Source organism: Syngnathoides biaculeatus, chromosome 17, assembly GCF_019802595.1.
Source record: "Syngnathoides biaculeatus isolate LvHL_M chromosome 17, ASM1980259v1, whole genome shotgun sequence".
Taxonomy (NCBI): Eukaryota; Metazoa; Chordata; class Actinopteri; order Syngnathiformes; family Syngnathidae; genus Syngnathoides; species Syngnathoides biaculeatus.
This window is the reverse complement of record NC_084656.1, coordinates 2,686,611-2,711,919: the sequence shown is the minus strand read 5'-3', so window position 1 is coordinate 2,711,919 and position 25,309 is coordinate 2,686,611. Positions and strand designations below refer to the sequence as shown.

Genomic DNA, 25,309 nt, shown 5'->3' with positions numbered 1-25,309 from the left:
AGGTTGAGGCAGTTTTACATTGGCGCACTCCGACTACTGGCAAGAAAGTGCAGAGGTTCATAGGGTTTGCCAACTTCTACCGAAAATTCATCTGGAAATTTTGTGCTGTCGCAGACCCATTCATTACATGAACTAACCTCACCCCACAGTTCCTTCTATTGGAACCCAGCATGTCAGGCGGCTTTTCCGAAAACTCAAAGCTAGCTTTACCTCTGTTCCGATTCTTGCCTTACATGATCCCGGTCGCCAGTTTGCTGTAGATGTAGATGGGTTGAATTCGGGGATAAGAGCGGTTCTCTCTCAGAGGAATCCCAAGAATGGAAGATTTCACCCCTGGGGTATTTTTATCCAAAAAACTGACCTCAGTGGAAAATAACAACGACATTGGGGACTGTGAGCTTTTAGCGGTCAGAGCGGCTATGTCTGAGTGGAGAGACTGGCTAGGAGGAACTCGGGTTCTGTTTCAAGTGTTAACCACCCATAAGAACTTGGAATATCTTAAGTCAGCCAAAAGGCTAAATACCAGACAAGCCAGATGGTCACTCTTCTTTATGCAGTTTAACTCTGTGATGCCCTATTCTTGCAGTCCCGAAGGGTGCCCAGATGACAGGCTGTATGTCGTTTCCCCGCTGAGGGGAAAGGTGGTCAAATGGGCCCATACCAATTGTACAGTTTGCCACCTGGGAATGGCCAAAACACAGTCACTTATAGAGCAACGCTTTTGGTGGCCAAACATAAAAAAAGACGTCAGGGAGTACATCAACACATGTCCTGCTTGTGTGGTGAATAAACCCTCCCGGCAATGTCCCTCAGGGAAGTTGTGACCTCTGTCGACGGCCATGGTCACAGATTTCACTCGACTTTGTGACTGGGTTGCCAGCTTCCCAGGGTCACACACCATGTGTGTGTTTCTTTTAGCTTGTCCCTTTCAGGGTTGCACATATATGTTTGGCACAATTTTTACACTGGATGCCCTTCCTGACGCAACCCTTCTCAGGGAGTGGAGGCCCCAGTGGGATACGAACCCACAACCCCTGGTTTACCAAACCAGTGCTCTAACCACTGAGCTACGGGGCCTCCAGGGTCACACACAGTGGTGGACCGTTTTTCCCCAAATTGTACACTTCATGGGTGGCACAGTGGAGCAGCTGTAAAGCGTTGGCGTCACAGTTCTGAGGACACGGGTTCTACCACAGCCTGCCTGTGTGGAGTTTGCCTGTTCTCCCCATGCCTGCGTTGGTATTCTCCGGGCACTTCGGTTTCCTCCCACATCCCAAAAACATCCAACATTAATTGGACAGTCTAAATTGCCCCTAGGTGTGATTGTGAATGCGATTATCTATCTCTATATGCCCTGTGGTTGGCTGGCAACCAGTGCAGCGTGTACCCTGCCACCATCCCGTTGACACCTGGGATAGGCTCCAGTACTCCCTGCGACCCTTGGATAAGCGGCTAAGAAAATGGATGGATGGTACACTTCATTGCACTGCCTGATGTCCCCTCCGCAAAACAGACAGTGGAGCTTGTGATGACTAATACAATTCAGGTTGCATGGACTCCCCCATGACATAGCTTCCGAGGGGGGCAGCAGTTCATATTAAGATTCTGGAAGGAGTTTTGTTCCCTAATAGGGGCCACTGTCAGACTTTCTACCGGCCATCACTCGGAAACCAATGGCCAGACCGAACACATAAAACCAATTAATTTGGGTAAAATACGCTCACAATTATCTTCCCTCAGCGTCCACTTGGTTGTCATCTTTTGATAATGTGCTAATTTATCCACCCTCTCTTTTTCCATCTCGAGACTCATCGGTGTCGTCCGTGATGGCCGTTGTGACGCGCTGCAAGAGAACCTGGGAGTGAGCCTGACAGACGCTGCTGCGGAATGGGAGCTCCTATAAGACCGCGGGGACCGTAAGAGGGCGCCAGCACCAGCCTACAAGGTGGGTCAGTGCATCTGGCTTTCAGCTAGGGACCTTCCACTCAGAGTGGAGTCACAGAAGCTTGCTCCCAGGTTCGTCGGTCCATTCTTGTTAGTCAAAGCAACGAGTAATGAGATTGGGACTTCCGAAGTCAATGTGGGTCCACCCGACCTTTCATATTAGCCTGCTCAGGTGTCCTTGTTGGTCCCGCCTGCCAGGCCCCCTCCTCCTCCACGAATCGTGGATGGGGGTCCTGTCTACGCCATGCGCCGGGTGTTATCCTTGCACCGTCGGGGGAGGGTGGTACAGTATCTGGTCGATTGGGAGGGGTAAAGTGCTGATGAGCAGTCGTGGGTTCCTTCCCGTTTTATTGTCGACCCCTCAACTCATCGTATCATGAGGCACGTGGGTCGTCCAGTCTAGGTGTACTGTCATGTGCGTGTCCTTCCTCAACCTTCTCTTGCGAGCAGTTGTGCCTGCTTGTTGGCGTTGATTACTGTTGATATATATTGCAACGTGTGTGGTTTGTCGGTCACCAGTTAGTTGTAGGATGTCACGTTCCCGCAATTCCATGTTCATGTCTTTGATCCTTTGTGTGCCTAACCCTGCATTGTTGACTACCTTACCTTGTCGCCTTGTGATTCTGACACTGTTGCCTGTTTGAGACTTCATTAGTCTGTGTGAATATACAAGCTTCTTGTAATGTATTTGCCTCGTTGCCACGGCCCAGCGTTCTTGTGCCACCTTAGACAAGTATAGTCAAGTCTTGTTTTTTTTGCTTAATAGTTATCCAATCTTGTTTTCATGTTTTTGGACCATACTTTTTGCCACATGCTTTTGTGTTTTTGTCTGTACCTCGCAGCCCTGTATTTGGGTCCTACCCTTTGCCGCTGGCCAGTGACATTAACGTTTATAGATTAAGAAATATTTAGCAAAATTAAACAGTGCATTACATAACATGTCCAACATTCTTTTTTACATAAATTTCAAGATGTGTAAATTCAAACATTGTATTATAAATGAAATGTTACTAATAATTGGCATGATTAAAAACAAATTTAAAAAAGTTTTGATTTATTTTTGCATTATAATTAATGTAAAGAAAAATACATTTTAAGAGTAAATTTTTTGTATGAAAACCACTTGGAAATAAAGTTTAACTAATTCATTGCTAATTTCATTCGATGTTTTGGCCTTGGGTTCCTCAGTTTAGATTTTTGGTTTCGGTCAACAATTTGAATTTCTGTGCATCATTAAAGATAAGTAAATCATATATACACAAGGGCCATTTTAACAGTGAGATAAGACGAACTCTGAAAAAAAAAAGTTCAGAATTTCTTTTTTTTTTTAAATATGTCTCTCATCAAATCCTGCTCATACAGTACCTGGATAGTTAATAGTCACTGTACAATACAGTTATTAAAAATCCCATATTTTTCAACTAATACTCATAGGATATGTTTGCTTACTTCACTGTAGAATTGTGTTTACTAGCCAATTACTGCGATTAACACCAATTCTTCTTCTTCTTCTAATACAAACCTTAATCGACTTCACTAGGTTGGCAGTCGTGTTGGCCACCTCTTTAGCTGACTGAACAAACTGCCTCTTGGCAACAGGGTTGGGAGTTTTAGAGGAAGCCAGGCGGCAAGCATTACATAGTGCTGAGGTGTGTTTGGCAACAATGGTGGCTGCAGAGAGCACCTATGCAAGGAGATCATGACAATGAGGTCAATTATGTACAGTACGGATATGAAGACATGAAAACATCAGGACACGAAAATGGTCATTGGTGGGACGTTGCAGTTACTTGCGACTGGGTGCAGCCTGGGTCCACCAAGTTCTGGCAGGCCATCTGGATTGCCTGGTTAGCACGGGCAAACTGAGCAGGATCCACTAGACCCTTCTGACATGCTGAACTGTTAGGGTCTGATACACCAACTAGATAGGCAGCCTGAAAACAACAAACGAGCAAGTCAGTACAAATACTGTTTGATCACCATGTTGTGTGTAAATCACGCAAAATCCACAAAAGTCCCCCACCTGTGGACCATTTGCCAGCTACAGTATGATTTATTTTTTTTATTGGCTAGCAACTTAAGATAGACAGCCCACATGAAAATATCACAAAGGAATATTAGGGTCACACTGAAAAGAAAAAAAAACATTCTAAATAAAAATGAAAAAAATGTGAATAAACAAACTATAAAGTAGTGGCAGGATGGTGGAACAGTTGTAGAGCATTGGCCTCACAGTTCTGAGGACCAGGGTTCAACCCGCCCCGCCACCCCCAGTGTGGAGTTTGCACGTTCTCCCCGTGCCGGCGTGGGTTTTCTCCGGGTACTCCAGTTTCCTTTCACATCCGAAAATCATGCATTCACTGGAGACTTTAAATTGCCCCGAGGTGTGATTGTGAGTGCGACTGTTGTCAGCGATTGTCCTGTCTCGTGCCCAATCGCAGCTGAGATTGGCTCCTGATCTCCAGTGACTATTGTGGGGATAAATGGCTCAATAAATGGATGGATGGACGGATGGATAATAAAAGAAGTAAAGATTTGTTTCATCAACCTATAACACAGAGACGAGGTCTTCTCTAAATCAGGGGTGCTTAATGTGTGCCTCGCGTCAACGTCAGCCTGACTAGTCAGTAGATCGCGAGAGGCTGGCTGCTTGAAAAGTAGATACTGGGGTAAAAAAGTGTGGGAACCCCTGCTCTGAATGTATTGAACATGGATTGTCATGTTTTTACCTACACTGGATTCTATTTAGCATGTAAGATAAACAAAAAAGGTGATGAATATTAAAGCGCTCTTGACGTTGTATGTGGCACTTGCTGAAAGACGTTGAAGCACTCCTGGTCTAAATGGCGTCACAATTCAACAACTAATTTCTACCTGTGCTGCAGCCTCAGTCAAACCACAAAGGGCCTTGGAACCAGAACTGACTGAGTCACCAAACTCTGGCAGATTGGAGTTCTTGGCATTGTGGGAAATTCCAGCCATAGATTCACCAAGGATCTTCAAACATGAAATAGAACATTAACAGACAGAAGACAGATATATAGTGGAAAACCTTCTAAATATTCAGTGATTTATGTCGAACCTTGGAGTTTTCCATGACGCTGTCGATACAGTCAAAGTAGGAAAGCTCGTTGACAGCTTCTGTTGGGTTCTCTAGCATCCCCTTCACCGACTACACACAAGCAACATTGTCACACACTACTTTCAATGTGTACATTTATTTCATAACAGGTAAATATAATTTGTTTACAGAGTTAATATAGTTTACTCCTACTACTAATAATAGTAATCGTTTCAAATGGAGATTGAAAGATCTTTTTTTATCTTTGTTAATTACATTGACGATCTTCCCATTTTTCCGTCATGGCAACACTTGAAAAAGCAATTGAAAGCAGTAAAAACCCACATTTAGTGCTGATTAACCACTTTGTAGGTTAGTAAGATTAATTAAGTTGACAATATTTCCTAAAGGATGGCAACCATTTCGTGTATAATTATTTAATATCTAACCAGGGCTCAAAGTTAACTTTTTAGGGCACTTTCCCTTCAGGCAAGATTTTTGCTTGCCTGTGGCAAACTTGGACTCAAATTTTTGCTATATCTCATGGTCCGGTTTTATCACAAAATATAATCCACCTGCTCCGCTCTTGTAGGTCACTATATGTTCCTCCCTCTTCTGGAAATAAGTGTTCACTGCAGCCATCTCCATCCTTTTGGCAAAGTACACCACCATCTGTCCCTCAAAGTTCCTTTCGTGGATGCCGTACTTACCCATCACTTCTTCATCGCCCCTGTTTCCTTTACCAAAATGTCCATTACTATCTGCACCAATCACAACTCTCTCGCTGTCTAGGCTTGTTCTGAGCATCCCAGATAGCGAAAGAGTTGTGATTGGTGCATATTGTAATGGACATATTGGTAGAGGAAAGAGGGCCTAGGTATTCAGAGAGACAGGCAGAAGAGTACTTGGTGTGTCTTCTTGAAGGGAAGGGGAGAAGAAGACTTGGTGGTGGAACCCCAAAATACAGGGAGTCATACAAGGAAAGAGATTAGTGAAGAAGAAGTGGGACACTGAGAGGACTGAGGAGAGGCGAAAGGAGTACATCGAGATGTGACGTAGGGCAAAGGTAGAGGTGGCAAAGGCTAAACAAGAGGCATATGAAGAGATGTACACCAGGTTGGACACAAAAGAAGGAGAAAAAGATCTCTAGAGGTTGGCCAGACCCAGAGCAAGGATAGAGATGGGAAGGATGTGCAACATGTAAGGGTGATTAAGGATAGTGATGGAAATGTGTTGACTGGTGCCAGTCGTGTGCTAAATAGATGGAAAGAATACTTTGAGAAGTTGATGAATGAAGAAAATGAGAGAGAAGAGTTGAAGAGGCAAGTGTGAAGGCCCAAGAAGTGGCAATGATTAGTAAGGGGGAAGTTAGAAAGGCACTACAAAGGATGAAAAATGGAAAGCCAGTTGGTCCTGATGACATACCGGTGGAGGTATGGAACCAATTTGGAGAGATGGCTGTGGAGTTTTTGACCAACTTATTCAACAGAATACTAGCGGGGGAAAATATGCCTGAAGAATGGAGGAAAAGTTTACTAGTTCCCATTTTTAAGAACAAAGCCGATGTTCAGAGCTGTGGGAATTATAGCGGAATAAAGTTGATGAGCCACACAATGAAGTTAAGGGAAAGAGCAGGAGAGGCTAGACTCTGGACAGAAGTATTTGCAAGCAACAGTATGGTTTCATGCCTAGAAAGAGAACCACAAATGCATTATTTGCCTTAAGGATGCGAGTGGAAAAGTACGGGGAAGGTCAGAAGGAGTTACATTGTGTCTTTGTGGATCTAGAGAAAGCCTATCACAGAGTACCAGAAAAGTATGTTAAAATAGTACAGGACATGTATGATGGCACCAGAATAATGGTGAGGTGTGCCCATCAGGGATCAGCTCTGAGCCCCTTCCTGTTTGCAGTGGTAATGGATAGGCTGACAGATGAGGTTAGACTGGAATCCCCTTGGACCATGATGTTCGCAGATGATATTGTGATATGTAATGAAAGCAGGGACCATGTAGAGGAACAATTGGAAAGATGGAGACTTGCACTGGAAAAGAGAGGAATGAAGATTAGCCGAAAGGTGAAAGGTGGAGGGGGAAGAGTGAGGCTACAGGGAGAAAAGATAGCAAGGGTGGAGGACTTCAAATATTTAGGGTCAACAATCCAAAGCAATGGTGAGTGTGGTAAGGAAGTGAAGAAACGGGTCCAAGCAGGTTGGAACAGGTGGCAGAAGGTGTCTGGTGTGTTATGTGACAGAAGAGTCACAAAACAGCAGCGAGGCCGGCCATGATGTATGGATTAGAGACGGTGGCACTGAAGAAACAACAGGAAACAGAACTGGAGGTAGCAGAAATGAAGATGTTGAGGTTCTCACTCGGAGTGACCAGGTTGGATAGGATTAGAAATGAGCTCATTAGAGGGACAGCCAAAGTTGGATGTTTTGGAAACAAAATTCGAGAGAGCAGACTTCGATGGTTTGGATATTTTCAGAGGCGAGAGAGTGAGTATATTGGTAGAAGGGTGCGGAAGACCAAAGAGAAGGTTTATGGATGTGGTAAGGCAAGACATGAGGGCAGTTGGGGTTCGAGAAGAAGATGCAGGAGATAGGCTAAGATGGAAAAAGATGACACGCTATGGTGACCCCTAACGGGACAAGCCGAAAGGAAAAGAAGAAGAATCTCAAGGTGCAATAATGATTGTTGTATTGTAGGGATTTTGATTTTGCGATCTTGTGACGATTGTGATACCTACATCTGATTATTATTTTCGTACCCTTGCCCAAGGACAGCTTTTTCCCCAGAGCCATCAACTCCTAGAACTCAAACCACCGAACATAACAATAATGTAATGTTATATTTTACAACTGCACTTTTGTGCATTTATTAATTTATTTTACTGTGCCTTGATGTTTTATCTATTGTTTTTTACCCAAGACGTTCTTTGATTTTTATTCTATTTTACTGCACCTTGTGGAGAAGCACTCATAATCTCATTGTATGCACAGCATATAATGACAATAATGGCTTTTGATTTGATTTGTATGTTTTACCAGTGACTATTTTTGACTTGTCACTTGCAATCAGGAATTGGCTAACTTCGAGCCCTGTTGAATATTTCGATTACAAAAATGATTAATTGTTACTGAAAGGCAGCACTAAAAAACATCTAACACCAAAAAAGTAAGTGGCACTAGAGGAAAAAAAAATTCCCGACACCTGGTCTAGTAAAACAGAATTTCAGTATTGTAGCTAAGGCAAATTCCTACTCTTGTGAGGTAGTGCATTCATGGCAATAGATTTATTCCATCGTCAGAAACACTGATAAGCCTGAGCCTGATCAAATTGACTAACCAGCTTGCGTACTGTCATTTGTTCAAGAAGCAATTTGAAGTGAACAAACAAAGAACCCTGACAAGATTAGTTGTGCTGCTGCCATACAAGCAAATTCAATACAATTATTTAAATTACCAAATATAATGAGCACTAATTAAAATGTTCAGAAATGGACAGCATTTTTTGTTTGAAATTTAAAAAAATATCACTGAAGGTGCACGTTTTCATTGAACAAATACCTGACACTGCTGGCTGGCGTAGTTTACGTTGGCAATGTATGCCTATTTATCAATATACAGTAACTGATGCCGAATGGACATGACAAACTGAACTTTAAGTTCCTGACATTTCCCAAATAGCTTCGATCAGATCCCTCCATGTTGGATTTGAGAAGCTCTTTTGTGAAACAAATTATCTATGATGCCTAGTAATCTGAATTATTGTGAAGAAAACAGGTATACATAGACTACAGAAGAGAGAAGAAAATAAACTTCTTGTTTGATGATTGGTACCTCAAGCTCTCTCAGGGCATTGTCACACTCCTTCTGACCTGGCGCCTGCTGAGTGCACATGGTTATGAGCTGGTTGATACTATCTGTAACTGCCCTATGACGAAAAAGGTTGATGAATGAGAAAAATTAAATGTCATATGCAGCAAAAATTGATTGATAAAACCTAATGATCAAGACAAATAGTACCGAGCAGCTGCTGCCAACTGGTTCTTAAGGTTTGGAGAGTTGGGGTCAGTAGACAGTGCTTTGGCTGACAGCAGTAGCTTGCTGGATGACATTGAGATGGTCTTCAGGTTGGACACCACTTGTGCCTTGTCCTCTTTAGACTGAAGAAGGGGAGAAAGAAGCCATAGCATTTGACAAATTTGACATGCAATACGTATTGTATTATTCTCAAGTCATTTGCATTTTTGTTGATGTATCACTTATTATCAGGCAGTTCGAGCTGGAGACATCTACAAATAAATAATGACGTCCTGAGATGTATTAGGCTAAATTTACACAACATGGTAGAAATTAGTCCATGTTTTTGCTGTAAAGTGCCACAATTCGCATCGCCGCAATTGGTGTGGAGAAAGCAAAAGAAAGACCGTAAATAGGAGGCCAGCTTGCTAGAACTTGCCTTTATGTGTGTGTGATCGACTATCTGCCACACCTGAACCAAGCGACGAGATAGATGAGAGGCTGTTGTCTTTTTTTTTTTTTTTTTTTTTTGGCACGCAGTCACCCGAACAACCAAAACTGCCTCGCGATCGACACATTGAGCACCCGTGATCTAAAGAACCCCATACGGGATTGGTCGTGAACAATGCTAAATAGATGAAAAGAATACTTTGAGAAGTTGATGAATGAAGAAAATGAGAGAGGGGGAAGAGCAGAAGAGGCAAGTGTGAAGGATCAGGAAGTGGCAATGATTAGTAAGGGGGAAGCTAGAAAGCCGCAAAAGAGGATGAAAATTGGAAAGGCAGTTGATCCTGATACATCTGTAAAGGTATGGAAGCAATTTGGAGAGGTGGCTATGGAGTTTTTGACCAACTTGTTCTACAGAATACTAGCAGGCGAGATGATCCCTGAAGAAAAGAGGAAAAATGTGCTAGTTCTCATTTTTAAGAACAAAGGCCATTTACAGTGGAATAAAGTTGATGAGCCACACAATGAAGTTATGGGAAAGAGTAGGAGAGGCTATACTCTGGACAGAAGTATTTGCAAGCAACAATATGGTTTCATGCCTAGAAAGAGTACCACAGATGCATTATTTGCCTTGAGGATGCGAGTGGAAAAGTACGGGGAATGTCAGAAGGAGCTACATTGTGTCTTTGTGGATCTAGAGAAAGCCTATGACAGAGTACCAAGAGAGGAACTGTGGTACTCCATGTGTAAGTCTGATGTGCCATAGAAATATCTTAAAATAGTACAGGACATGTATGAGGGCAGCAGAACAGTGGTGAGGTGTGGCTTAGGCTTGACAGAAGAATTTAAGGTGGATCTGGGACTGTATCAGGGATCAGCTGTGAGCCCATTGCAGTGGTAATGGCTAAGGTTTAAGATAAGGATAGACTGGAATCCCCTTTGACCATGATGTTTGGAGATGACATTGTGATCTGCAGTGAAAGCAGGGAGCAGGTGGAGGAAAAATTAGAAAGATGGAGGCATGCACTGGAAAGGAAAGGAATAAAGATTAGTCGAAGTAAAACAATGTATGTGCATGAATGAGAGGGGTGGAGGAGGAAACGTAAGGCTCCAGGGAGAAGAGCAATGGTGAGTGTGGTAAGGAAGTGAAGAAATGGGTCCAAGCAGGTTGGAACAGCTGGCAGAAGGTGTATGGTGTGTTATGTGACAGAAGAGTCTCTGTTAGAATGAAGGAAAAGTCCATTAAACAATGGTAAGGCCAGTCATGATATACGGATTAGAGGTAGTTCCAATGAAGAGACAACAGAAAGCAAACGTGGAGGTGGCAGAAATTAAGATCTTGAAGTTCTCTCTCGAAATGAGAAGGCTGGATTAGATCAGAAATGAGCACACAGGGACAACAAAAGTTAGATGTTTTGGAGAGAAAGTTCGAGAGAGCAGACTTTGATCATTTGGACATGTCCAGAGGTGATAGAAGGAGTATTTTGGTAGAATGGCTCTGAGGGTGGAGCTTTCAAGCAAAACCGCAAGAGGAAGACCAAAGAGAAAGTTGATGGATGTTATCAGGGAAAAAATGAGGGCAGTTGGTGTTTGAGAGGAAGATGATGGAGATAGGCTTACATGGAAAAATATGCGCTGTGGGGACCCCTAACGGGACAAGCTGAAAGGAAAAAAAGATGTCCTACCATTGAATTCAGGTCTCTTTCAAAAGTGGAATAAAATCAGATATGTATCTGCCAATGCAACCTGTGTGTAAGCTGACCAAAGTCAACCTGCCAACCTTTCAATGTGGTATCACAGGCATAAAAGAGGTGGAATGTTGCCAACAGGTGCCAGTGGCCTTCAAAGTGTGAAGTTCAAGACTGGACACACATTTCCACCCCTTTGTGCTGGAAGTAATTGTAGCTGTTGTGCTGACATCATTATACAGCTAATTATACAAAAGCATCCATAATTAGCCATTTCAGTGGTACCTGTCTGAAAAGGATAGCCTGGCCTCATTGTTACACTCTTGATGTGTCGATTTTAACAGAAATGCTGTATGAATGTTGCTAGAAATTTACTTGTATGGTTATCTAATCATACTGACTTGTGATGTTCCTGCCATGTCAACACCAGCCTCCAAGAAGTTGCTGAAGTCTTGTCCGAATTTGCCGGTGGCCCTGGCCAGGTCTTGAGTGGTTGCTCGAGATGCCTGGACAACCTCATTGGCTGATTGGTTCAGATTGGCTGCTACTTCGTTAAGTTGAACTTGAACCTCCTGGAAACTCCTTCCACTAGACGGAAACTTGAAAAGAAAGTATAAAACGTAACATGATTGTTTTCATTTTTTTGCTTTCATTGTTTTCATTGCTACATTTGGTGGATTCACACCTGTATTTCACTATCTTGATCTGAATCAATTGATAGCTTTGCAGTCACGGTGATTTGACGGGTGCGTACGCACACCATCACACACGCAAATCTGTACAGTCGAGCACGAAAAATCACGCATGTAAAATTTGTTACAAGTATAAATACATAGATATTGAAAGACCTCGCTTATTTTGTGTAGTCTTGACCAATGTTCTCTCTAAGGTGTGCCACTGATCCATCATCATGACGTTTTTTTTTTTTTTTTTTTTTTTAAAACACGGAACTCCACGGCCGAGCTGCACTCAACCTACTTCCACTTCCTAGTTAACCTGACACTGCCCCCCTCCGCTCTTAAAGGGGTACAGTCATAATTACGAACAGAGCACACACCCACAACTTTACATCTGTGGGCATGAGTGGTGGATCACACCCGTATATATTATATCTGTGGGCATGATTGACCAAACCCGTACATTATTCAAATGTGAGTGACTGGCTTTGTAAACATTTTGTACACCGCAAATTGGTCTGTTTTCACATAGTAAATGTTCTTAGAGTCACCTTCCAAGGAGCAGACAGACAGCCAAAAGTTACTCTAAGTGAAAGGCCCACTTTCTTTAAAACTCAAAACAACATCCAATGAACTGTAGGTTGAGGTTTTCATGATTCAGTGATTACTATTATTACATTTTCCTGTTTATGTTTACATACCTCTATTTAATTAAAACTGAAAAACTGTTATAACTTATTTGTTTTCATGAGATATTCTCATCATATACCATTTTTATGCAAGGCTTTGGTTATTTACAATTTCTAATGTTAAAAAATACATAGGGCGACAGACATCTTTTTTGATAAAAAGTAACTTGACTTTTGGTGCGTTTAGCTGTAATTTTTGTTTTGAGTCTGGTAATTATTTTGATTCCATTTCATCTGTAGTGGACACAATTACATTTCAATTGAAATATACTGTACACGGGTTTTCACAACAAACCTAAACAAAGCATCAAAAAGCAATAAATGCACTACACTTTGTTGATTGTACTTACCGAATCAGCCAGTAGAGCTTTGCTGGCTTCACCCACAGTACGAATAGCGTTGTCCACATCCCTCTGACCAGGCAGGCAATTCACACATCTGTTCAAGGCCTGGGACACTGCTTTAGCCACCTACATGTATAAGCATACAGACAATTACACACACATTAAGTGATACTTGGAGGTAAACTTTGGTCACGATAGTGTGTGAACAGCCTCACACAAAAACAATTAAACTTATCATGATGCTCAAACATGGATTACAAAAGCATCGGTAAATCAGACCTGGCACAATATGTATCTAGTTTAATCATGATTAAAAAAACTAAATTAATATAGATAATAAAAAATTATGAGCAACATTGCCAACTTTATTGTGATAACCATATGCCAGTTGACCCTTGGTCGTTGTCTGACCTGGGCCAGTCTTTGTTGACTCTCTCCATCTCCTGGCTTGGAGATGGCCTTCTTTGTCTCTTCAATCAAGTTGGCTGACTTATCCATGACATCACTGGCACAGTCCAGCAGAGCAGCACGCGCCCCTACATCATCTGTGGTGGCAGCAACACCTCTTGCTGCCGAGGCCAAGAACTTCAGAGCCTGAGCCACATCTCTGGCTGCCATACCTTGAAAAAGCAAATCCACAGTATATCAGGATGACTCCCTTGATAACACAGCAAGCCTGGTTGCTTAGCTTTAAATTTAACCAGGAATTAATGGTTATTAGTTACTGGATTAAAACAATAATAATAATGAGAGGCTTTTCAATTAATTATTCAACATTGACACATTTCACTTTAATAAAAAATATTTGGCAAAATAAGCAAGGTATTCTACAGACATCCAGTGTTCTCTTGCTACAACGCTGTTCACGTTACATGGTGTCGCTATTACACAGGCATTTTTTTTTTTTAACAGCGTATTAATGCGCATTGTGTTGTGTATCCTGATTCATTAAGTGAAATCTGGCATTGTGTCACCTGAGTCACTATTTATAATTTCTTGTGTGTCCATCCTCATAGACTGATCATTAAAATTAATTTTTTTTCTAAAAACTACAATTTTCTTTTTATAGAAAAAACATTTATTGTGTGTGTGTTTCTTTCGGCTTGTCCCTTTCGGGGTCGCCACAGCGTATCATCTCAGATGAACGCATATATATGTTTGGCACAATTTTTACGCCGGATGCCCTTCCTGACGCAACCCTTCTCAGGGAGTGGAGGCCCCAGTGGTATACGAACCCACAACCCTTGGTTTACCAAACCAGTGCTCTAACCACTGAGCTCCGGGGCCTCGAAAAAAAAAATATTAAAGAAAAAAAATGGAAGGAGGGATGTTTGTATATTTATTTCTAAACAAATCTCAATCTCAGCTCCGCCTGTGTGGAGTTTTCATGTTCTCTCCCCTTGCCTGCATGGGTTTTCTCCGGGCACTCCGGTTTCCTCCCACATCCCAAAAACATGCAACATTAATTGGACAATCTAAATTGCCCCTAGGTGTGATTGTGAGTGAGTCTGTTATGTCTCTGTGTGCCCTGCAATTGGCTGGCAACCAGTTCACGGTGTACCCTGCCTCCTGCCTGGTGACAGCTGGGATAGGCTCCAGCACTCCCGCGACCCTCTTGATGATAAGCAGCTAAGAAAATGTATGGATGGATAAATAGAGTCCTCATTCTTAATAAATTGAGGCTGAAATTAGGCTGCTACAAAAACAATTATTTTGTTGTGGACAGTGCGCAGAAACATGGTTACAAAAACTCAGGATATTGAAGTAGGTCACACTTATTTATTATGGAAGGATCAATGCTGCAAATTAAATGTAAAAGAGATCAAACAAACCTGTATAGTTCTCATTGCCCTGTGTGGCCTCACTTAGCAACTGGGCTATGGCTGAGCTGACTGCTTTAGTGCTGGTACCCAGGTCCTGGGAGCATTTTTCAAGCTGTAACCATGAGAGGTAGGGAGTCGAATAAGAAACTGTTACTGATGCAGTGTTTGGTTGACACAATTTGCTGAAGGAAAAACATAGGCATGAATGTGAAGAAAAATAATATACTCTGTGTGTATTTATCCATTCTACTATGTGTATCACTTACATTCTCGCCTGGTAGGGGTTTGAGTTTGCCTTCATCAGCTGAAGATTTAGCATCCTGAATATCCTTCTCCAGACGTCTAACGACTGAGAGAGCATTCTCTATCTCCAGTGGGCCACATGCCTCTTGGGCCTGCACATTGACACACATGCAAAGATCACAAAACGCTGCCTTTTTACAATACGAGGGAAATGTGTACCTTTTTCAAATTCTGAAGCAAAATCTTACCTTAAAAACATATTTAACTTTCAAGTAAAAAAAAAAAAAAAGACACTATTCCTTTTCTATTTCATCTAAAAATGCATATGAATGGGGGGAGTCCCCTTGGAGGCAGTAAGCAGTAGTTACACTTAGGGCTTGGGTCGGGAACCTATAGCTCGCGAGCCATACCTGGCTCTTTTGATGGTTGCTTATGGCTTGCAGAGCCCTCATCACGACACACTGTATATGTGATTTCTGTTGTGCACGCAACGCAAATGACGCAGAGATAGTTTTTCCTAGTGGGGTTGTCGTAGTTGCTGTGGCAGTCAATGTGCGCAGGCGCAGAAGGCTCGAAAACTGATTGGTTGGAACAACTAATTATGGAAACGCTTTAGACAAAGGTCACTCAAAGAAAAAAAGACAAGGAGTACCGAAGTTTTCAAAAAGAATGGACAGCCTTTGTGGAGAGAGAGAGTTCTGCTGTGTGTCTAAAATCACAGATGGGGAGTATCCCTAAGCATTCGTACTTGATGCTGCCAATAAACAATTTGACAACTTTGCATAAAGACAAGATAATCAAACGAATAAAAGACATGCCTTCATCGGCAAGAACTGCTCACCATCATACCAGCATAATGGAAAATCAAATTGAATTATGTTCACGATTAATGGATGGAGGTCTAAACGCCTGCATGAAGCTTAATCTAACAATGTATGAAACAGACTATAAAGCCATCAACAAAACCATGCAGCACCAGAAGTCGCATTAATGGTAAGAAGTACTTTTGTCATCATTGGTTAGCAACAGTGTAACAATGTTATTTAAAATAATTCTGAGATTTATTGTACTCTAAAAGTGTTGGTCTGACATAAATGCGCAAATAGACCCTCTATTTCATTTTTAAAATACTCTATGGCTCTTTTGAAATTACATTTTAAAATATTTGGCATTTATGGCTCTCAGTCGAAAAGGTTCCCGACCTTTGTCTTAGGGCATGATTTACCACAACCAAATAGTGGATGATGTTCACTCTAACACAGGGGTCGAAAACCAATGGGTCGGGAGTCACACCTGGCTCTTTTAGTGGTTGCGTATGGCTCACAGAGCCCTCATAACGACATACTGTATACAGCAGAGGTACTCAATGTGTCCATCGTGATAGATTGCGAGGAAGTTCTGGTCGATTGCGTGGTCCAAAAAAAAAAAATATCAGCCTGATGTTTTTTTTAACATTTTGACACCACACGTAAGTTTCTCAACGACTCTGCTGCACGGCCTCCAAAAACGGCCACACAGTCTTCTTCCTAGTTTACCTTGCACCACCCGCTCCTCCACTCTTAAAGGGGTACACTCATAATTACAAATGTTACACTCCTTACGCAGCCTATCAATGTGGATTATAAAGACAGAGTGGTTATCCGCTGCCCACCACCGGAAATCTTGGGGGACAGATGAAAAAAATTCAACCTGCAGACCAGCTGATTGTGAAAACTTGGAAGGCACTTCCCATCACATACCGCATGCTGTACTGACAATGTTTGGTTATACCATATGAAAAGTCTTTCTCACATTTAAAAAAAAAACATTAAGACCAACCTACGTTCATGAATAACGGATGGAAGTCTCAAAGGTTGCATGAAGTTTAATTTAATGACGTATGAAACAGACGACAAAGACATCAGCAAAGAAGTTGCATTAATGGTAAAAAGAACTTTTGTCATCATTGGTTAGCAAGAGTATAATGTTATTTAAATGAATTTAGAGACTTATTGTACTCTTAAAGTGTTGGTCTTACATAAAATGCACAAATACACGTATATTTAATTTTAAAAATATTGTACGGCTCTTTTGGAAATACATTTTAAAATATTTACCGTTTATAGCTCTCTCAGCCTAAAAGGTTCCCGACCCCTGCTCTAACACATGGTGCAAGCTGATGGTAGGCATGTTGTCTGTGATCTACTAAGATTGTGATATTTTGCAAAGATCACAAATAGCTGGTGCTAAATTTAATGTTCCTTCCAATAAATGGTGCATGCTTTTGAGAGCAGAAAGTGATGAGACCACCATATTTAAAATAGGGTTTTTTCACCTTAGGTAGGTCTCATCCTTGTCATACCATGAAATATTGTTAAACCACAAAAAGCGCAAAATGATGTGTTGAAATTTAAAGTGTCAGTGGAAGAGTTAAAGCTTTTTACATCAGCCATCAACTTTGCCCCCGTTTTTTCAAATGCAAACATTTAGTAAATCAGACCCTTCATTGTCATACCATAAAATATTGTTAAACCACAAAAAGCGCAAAATGATGTGTTGAAATTTAAAGTGTGAGTGGAAGAATTAAAGCTTTTTACATCAGCCATCAACTTTGCCCCCGTTTTTTCAAATGCAAACATTTAGTAAATCAGACCCTTCATGAGATTTTGAGGAATGTGATATTATTGCTGCCTTAATTCTACCTCTCACCTCTCAAAGAAAATCATAGTGTACGTGTGTTTCACCTTCTGTGAGGCAGTGCGTAGCTCAGCCAGGGCACTTGCAAGGTTCTTAGCACACTGGCTGAGCTGCATTGCTGAAGCCTGGTCACTGATAGTGGGAACTGTGGCTTTGGAGGCTGTGACCATCTTTGCTCCAGGCTGAAAAGATAAAAACAAATATAGTTTCTGTTCAAATGTATTCATTTCAGGCAGTCCTAACTGTGTCAAAGTCAACATAGCACAGACCCTGTGGCAGTGGTGTGTGTGTGTGTGTGTGTGCATGTGCGTGCATGTGTGGAATCACAGTGTACATGTGTAAACACAATGCAGCAACTGCAGTAATTTATGGCTGTTTTTGGCCTGGTTCCTATGCTATATTCTATAATTCTTTAATAATTCTGCTATAATTCTAACTATGCAGATGCCAAAATAGATGAAGAAAAAGATTCCTTCTGCCCCAATGATTCAAATTATTTTTTGTCATGTGTAAAGACCTTAAACTGATAACCACAAATTCATGTTTGCAGCATAAATGTACTTCATATTGTTCCCACATTTTCCATGAAATAGCACATCTTTCTTTGTGTAAAGTTACAGCCAATAATACAGTTAATCAGTCCTTAATTATTGAAGATAAATGTCAGGAATCCTATTGTGCAGCCAATATGGTTTTCTGCATCTGTGTGTCCTGCGATTGTCTGGCACCCATCCAGGGTACAGTCTAGCGGTAAATTAGGATTTTGTTTCACTGAGAATCACAACTGGTTTTGTAGTTGAAAATGGATGCCAGGAAGCTAAAGCATGACATATACTGCACATTGGTAACACCTGTTGTGATTGTGACAATTCTGACAATGAGCTCTGCAACTGTATTGTGTTTACTGTTTCTTGTGTGTGCTACCTGTAAGAAGTTTTGGCTAGCACCAATGAGGGCCAACTGAGCACTGGGGCTGTCCGGCTGAGACTGGCTTCCTCTGACACCTTGAACCAACTGAGGGATCTGCTCTGCAACCACCTAAAAGACACAGACACATAAATTACACCTAAGCCAATTTAGTAGTGAATGCTCAGAATAAGAGCAACCTGTTAAGTAGATACAATGTTTTTTTTTTTTTTATCTGTCCAGCATTATACCTTAAATTGTGCAGCCTGGGAAATAGGTCAGGACTTGAAATTGCAACCAAATTGGTCGCATATAAAATCTTTTTATCCAGATTGTGCAATTAACAATTTGCATTTGTAAAAGAGAAAGTGAGAGAGGAAAAAAAGAGAGCACATAGACATATGAAGATAATGTATGTGGCAACTTAAGCCAGGCCAGACTACTTTAAAGAGGATTGTAATGTATAAGAAAAACTATTCTTAAAAGTGCAATAACTACAGTAGTAATGATTTATCCATATTCTTTTTGCGATAATGATTTTAAAAACGTAATTGGATGTGTATTGCTGGTAAATAATTTGCTAAGTAGTTGGAATAATTGTAAATAATATTTTTTATATGGTATTAGTACACTGTTATGCAATCATTTTCAAATGTATGTCAATCATATAAAGGGTTCCCTTGGTACATCACACTTCACTTTTTGCGGCTTCAGTTGGTCCGGAGGTTTTCATTAATCAAAAAAAAAAAAAAAGTCATTGTATTCTTTTTTTTTGTGTTTAACACAATGTCCCAACTTAATTGGAATTGGGGTTGTAAAATCGCATGGCCCTAATTGCTCCAGTCGTAAGCAGATCTTTGGAACTGTGTGATGTACCATCCTACTTCAAATGCTCCACTCCGGTCCCCAAGAAACGTCCCATTTTGGGTGTGAATGACAACTGGCCTGTTGCCTTGATGTCTATGGCCATATAAAGTCCTATGAACACCTTGTGCAGGACCGCCATAGAGCGTCACTGGTACTCTGCTAGAAACACTGTAGTTTCCCTACTGACCAAACAGGTCTGTGGATGATAAAGTCAATATGGGACTGCAATTCATCGTAGAACACATTGACAGGGTGGGGGTTTACGTGAGGATCATGTTCATGGACTACAGCTCTGCATTCAAAACCATGATGCTCAAACTCCTCTCCTTCAAGCTTCTCCAACTGAGCATCTTGCATGCCATCAGCAAATGGATTTACAACTTAATAACAGACAGGATATAGCAGGTAAGACTGGGGGACACCCCACCATCCACAGGCACCATCATCACCTGGGCATCCTGGGACAGGATGTGTCCTCTATCCGCTGCTCTTCTCTCACTACACAAATGACTACACTACAACGCAGCTGGCTGTCAAACTCCTGAAGTTTGCAGGTAACACCACAGTCATCAGCATCTTAAAATACGGTGACAATTCTGCATATCAACAGGAAGTGGAGAGGCTGGAGCTTTGGTGTGGTTGACACAACCTGGAGCACTTAACACTGTAGAGTTGATTGTGAACATCAAGAGGCATCCTTCACCACAGCTGCCCCTCCCGCTGTCCAACTGTATTGTGTGAACCGTTGTGAACCACTAACCCTAACCCTGGGGAATTACAGTCTCTCAGGATTTGAAGTAGGAGACAACAGACTCCATCCTCAACCTTTCACTGACACAGACTGCAGTCCCATCCTGCCTGAAGACCCCCACTGTCATCTCCCTATCCAAGAAACCAAGCAAATTCAGGCTCAACGACATTCAGTCAGTAGCAGTCACGTCTGTGAGAATGAACAGTTTTGAAAAACTGTTTAAGAGGTATAGAGATCCTGCACGTGACGTCACCGGTTTCACTGAGCCTTATTGCCAGTCAAACAACGCCTGCTCTGCAGTGCAGGAGACGTTGAACCGGAGCAGATTTTTCACAATGCCCGAGACCTTATGTACTGTTAGTTATCACAATAACCGAGACAGTTCTTCAAATAAATCATTCTATGGAATACCATCTGAAAAGACGAGGGGGGGGGGGGGGTCGATGGATTTCGGCAATTCAATGGGTTGGTTGGTGGCCACCTGTGTAGCCGTCGTTTCATTTCAGGTAGTAATTATTATTCTTCTCAATCTCAAATTATCAAGAAGTATTTATAACGCCAAGTTGACTCATTTGAGAACAATAAAAATAATAAACTGTCTGTTACAGAGAGATTTATGGAGGTAAGCATGTGGCAGCAATACGCTTCCGTGTACGGAGACCACTCGCTGCCCTAGGTTTTTTTTTCCCCAATCATAGTTAGTGAATGCGAGTTTGTGTAAAACCAGGTGCCATTTATTTAAATATTGGTATTTGCATTGAAAAAAAATCTGAGTGGGTCCATCACTGTGGGATTTATTCTTGATTGAGAAGAGATCCAGCAACCAAGTATTTGTATGCGTCCAGACCTTTATACGCTTTCAAACTTTTCTATGTAAATCTTGACGACTTACTCACCAAATACATGTGTATATTCAGTTTTCCAAGACAAGCGGAAGCGAATTAACAGTCAATTTTATTATCGGCGAAAACATCGACTTCGGCATGAAATATGAATCCTCTATGCCAAGTGTCACTAACTTTTCCACGTACCTTCATTTATTATCACCTTCTAAATGTTTAACGGTATCGGACGAAACTCTGGTTGTTGTGCTACAAGATATTTTCGGTTCGTCTCAACGGAATTAACTGTCAACAATGCTTTGTTTGACCTACTATATGGCACTGTAAACAAAAATCACATAATTTTATGACGTAGGTGCACAAGCTCTATACCATTACCTTGATAACCCCCAGCTCAAATCAATATCTGTTTGCTGACAAGATAAACTGATTAACAGAGGACAGTGTGAATACAGCCCTGCCTGCACACAGTGCTGTCCCACCTGGAGAAACAAAGTAAATATACCCATCTTTTATTTGTAACTTAAAATGAGCAACATTCAATTCAGGTGCAACTTATGTAAATATCTGCTCAATCTGTGGTTCTGTAATGTACCCATTTATGTCACTTTTCATTTTTGATCTTGGTCATGTTTTTCATCTTTATGTGCGTCCTGGTACGAAGTTCATGTTGAGTACTGAGAAGAAGAACAAAAAAACTAACCAGAACAAAGAACAATAGACATTCAACTCATAGGAACTATTCCTTTATAAGAGTCACAGTTGTCCAAGATGTAGTCTTCATTTAGAACACTTAGGAGTGCATCAACACCCCACATTAGATTGTAGAAGAGTGTCTTTACCTGTTTGCGGTTCACCGTTCTAGTCCAGTGCAATGACAATTGTGCAAAGGGAGCAGTTTAAAGTGACAAATCGTGCAATAGTCTATGTATGTATGTATGGAACAGAGTTAAAAGTATATATGTTTAGTTTATGTTTATAATCACAAAATTTGTAAATAGTTGCCCGACATATTAACCCCGAGTGGAACGTTGAAATTAAGCAATTACCATCAGGGTTCTACAACATCCCCATCAGTGAGTCTGACAGGCGATACACAGCCTTTACAACCCCCTTGGCCCTGTATGAGTATAATGGGCTTCCCCAGGGCCAATGCAACAGCCCCACGTCATTTATGGGGATGATGATCAGTGTCTTGGGTGACTTGAACTTCTCCTGTCTCCTTTGTTATTAGATGACCTGCTTGTCTTTGCCCCATCTGAGGAAGAGGCCCTGAGAAGGCTAGACGTGGTCTTCTCATGCCTTAGAGCCAACAACCTGAAGCTGGCACAGAAGAAATGCCACTTCCTACACAGGTCTGTGAGATTTCTTGGCCATATAGTGGACAGCAATGGTGTCTCAGTCGATCAGGAGAAAGTAAATTTCATCACTGCTTTCAGTAAGAAGGATTTCATGAATGATGATGGCTGCATTCCCTCTCAGTGGAAGGTCAAGTCTTTCCTTGGGATGGTGCTCATTTACCAACAGTTTATCCCTGGCTGTTCTTCCATTGCAAAGCCACTTTACGCTTTAACTGCTGGACAGGAGAGGAGAGCAAGAGGTTACCCAGGCCGCCGTGCTGGGACCTTCCAAGAACTGACTCCTGAGGATTGGACTCCTGTCCGTGAGAGGGCGTTTTAGGATCTTAAATCTGCACTCCTCAATAGTGTGGTGTTGGCGCACCGAGACGTTGACAAGCCTTTCACCCTCTGCACCGATGCTTCCCTTGATGGTCTGGGTGCTGTCTTGTCTGAAGTGCTTGATTGTGGAGATGGAGCCAGATCCGTCGCATTTGCAAGCAAATCCCTGACTCACAGCCAAGCAAAGTATCCTGCTCACCGACCTGAGTTTCTTGCTCTCAAGTGGGCAGTTTGTGAAAAGTTTTGTTACTGGCTTAAAGGTCACAAGTGCACTGTTTGGTCAGACAACAACCCTCTTACATACATCCGACCAAGCCAAAACTTGATGCTTGCGAGCAGCGTTGGGTCTCAAAACTGGCTCCATATTTGTTTGATATCAAACACATCTGCAGCAGGTTGAATGTGGTTGCAGATGCTCTGAGTAGGGACCCCTTTGTGAAGCCATTGAGGGAGCGGCTGCTGTGCGAGTCTTATTCTGAGCTACTCAACCAGGCCGATGATGTCGACAATTAATGTGTGCGAGACATTTTTCGCCTCACTTGCCAACCACAGTCTCTGGGCAATTCCTCTGCTGTTGATGGTTCTCTGTCTGAAGATGAGGTCTCCTTGGTCTTGTCGTCAGTGAATGATTGGGATCCTGCCCCAAGAAATCGTGCAGCCTCTCTTGCTGACTATATTTCCACCCTGGAATCACCTGGTCAAGATGTGCTGCTTTTCTTGTCCCTTGGGGACCTCCAGTCACACAAGCAACGGGATTCTGTCATTTCGAGAGTCGCTCACTATGTTGACAGGAAACGCAGGCCCTCCAAACGTGAATGCTACAATAAGGGTCAACCAACTCTGAGAATCCTTAAACAGTGGGATAAACTGACAGTTTTGAATGGCATCCTGTATTGGGTCACAAAGGATCCTTTGACCAGGAAAAAGAGGTTTCAGTTCGTTGTACCTGAGTCCCTGAAGGCAGATGCCTTTTTCGGTGTCCATGACCATGCTGGTCACCAGGGTCAGCCTCACACACTTTCACTGGTTCGTCAGCAATTTTTCTGGTGTGATATGAAGAGGAATTTTCGCAATCATGTGAAGTGCTGCCACAGAGGTGCCCTCTGGAAAAACCCAGAACTTTTGGCCAGAGCTCCATTGGAGAGCATTAAGACCGCCGCCCCCCTGGAGCTTGTGTGCATTGACTTTTGGTTAGCTGAGGGCAGTCATAAGTCCGTGGATGTTCTGGTGGTCAGTGATCATTTCACCAGGCTTGCACATCCTTTTCCGTCTCAGGGCCAGACAGCCAAGAAGGTAGCTCAGAAGTTGTGGGACAACTTCTTTTTCATATATGGCTTTCCCCGCCGCCTACACTCTGACCAGGGTGCAAACTTTGAAAGCAAATTAATTGCTGAGCTTTTGGTAATGTCTGGAGTTGGGAAGTCGTGCATATCACCTTACCATCCAATGGGGAATGGCACCGAGAGGTTCAATCGCACCCTGGGCAACATGTTGAGGTCTTTGCCTCCTCATTCTAAACAGAAATGGCCACATATAGTCCAGACCATGACTTCGTGTACAACTGCACTGTCCACCAGCCTACAGGGTTTGCACCTTTCTATCTGCTATTTGGTCAGGTGCCTAGACTGCCAGTCAACCTCCTTCAAGAATCTTCTCCATAATGAGACTGTGTGTGACTATAATGTCTGTGTGAAAGCACTTCTGGATGACCTGCACTGCGCCATAACGTTGGCACAGAAGAACTGTTCGCCTGAACAGGAACATCAACTTAATCAGTACAACAAGCAGGTCATGGGTTAGTCAATATCTCTTGCGGAAAAGGTGCTTCTGGTGAGCAAAGGTATTAAAGGCAAATCCAAGCTCACTGACAAATGGCAACCCAATGTCTACACTGTTGTAGGAGCGAAACCTACCTTGCATGTTTACCAGATCAGGGATTGAAATGGAAATGAACGTGCTGTTTACCGGAACCTGCTTCGGTATCTGGCTCCTGGGCGTGAATATCTTTTTTTTGTTGCTCTTCCCCCCTTAATGATTTCACGTGTACGGCCTGAATTTGTGTGGTGTATAAGGCACCTCATTTTGTCTATAGAGTATTATGGGTGTATGCTAGGCACCAAGCAGATTTCCTAATTCTCTTGTCCTTTAAATAGGAAGGTTTTATCCAGATCCACTATGGTTGCTTTCTCAGAGCCTGTGTTTGTGGATGTGGTCTGTAACATGACAGCATTTTGTGTAATTCTAGGGGGGTGAATATAACAGTTAAAAGTATATATGTTTAGTTTATGTTTATAATCACACAAAATTTGTAAATAGTTGCCCGACATATTAACCCTGAGTGGAACGTTGCAATTAAGTACCGCCCTTGCACTCCATGTATACTTACACCCTCTCGTAATAAGTACCGCGACCGTCTTCACCCATCCTCTTTGACGGTGTATGTTTTGGTAAGGAGTATTCGCACTTTGCAGTATGGAAAGAGGAGAATATATTTGTTACACTTGTCTAGGTCCTAGACGAATCCTGTGTCACGACATGGTCTTTAAAACTACACAACGCAGAAGTCCCCCGGTCACATTTATATATATATATTTTTTTGTCTTTGTCGTTGCACTGACTGTCTATGCACAAAACAAAACTAGCAGGCATTC

At 42.1% G+C, this 25,309-nt stretch overlaps 1 protein-coding gene across 4 annotated transcripts in view; it reads right to left on the bottom strand.

The window, feature by feature from the left end:
- The window catches only part of tln1 (talin 1), a 160,291-nt gene that overhangs the window by 48,655 nt on the left and 86,327 nt on the right, over window positions 1–25,309 (bottom strand). For all 4 annotated transcript variants that reach the window (XM_061847653.1, XM_061847651.1, XM_061847654.1 and 1 more), the window contains 13 exons: window positions 18,538–18,651; window positions 17,661–17,795; window positions 14,961–15,089; window positions 14,704–14,806; window positions 13,283–13,491; window positions 12,878–12,997; window positions 11,563–11,760; window positions 9,030–9,169; window positions 8,844–8,937; window positions 5,027–5,116; window positions 4,819–4,941; window positions 3,735–3,878; window positions 3,467–3,628 (listed from right to left, as the gene is read on the bottom strand). In XM_061847653.1, the coding sequence (XP_061703637.1) occupies window positions 3,467–3,628; window positions 3,735–3,878; window positions 4,819–4,941; window positions 5,027–5,116; window positions 8,844–8,937; window positions 9,030–9,169; window positions 11,563–11,760; window positions 12,878–12,997; window positions 13,283–13,491; window positions 14,704–14,806; window positions 14,961–15,089; window positions 17,661–17,795; window positions 18,538–18,651 (1,761 nt within the window). The remainder of the gene's footprint in view (window positions 1–3,466; window positions 3,629–3,734; window positions 3,879–4,818; window positions 4,942–5,026; window positions 5,117–8,843; window positions 8,938–9,029; window positions 9,170–11,562; window positions 11,761–12,877; window positions 12,998–13,282; window positions 13,492–14,703; window positions 14,807–14,960; window positions 15,090–17,660; window positions 17,796–18,537; window positions 18,652–25,309) is intronic.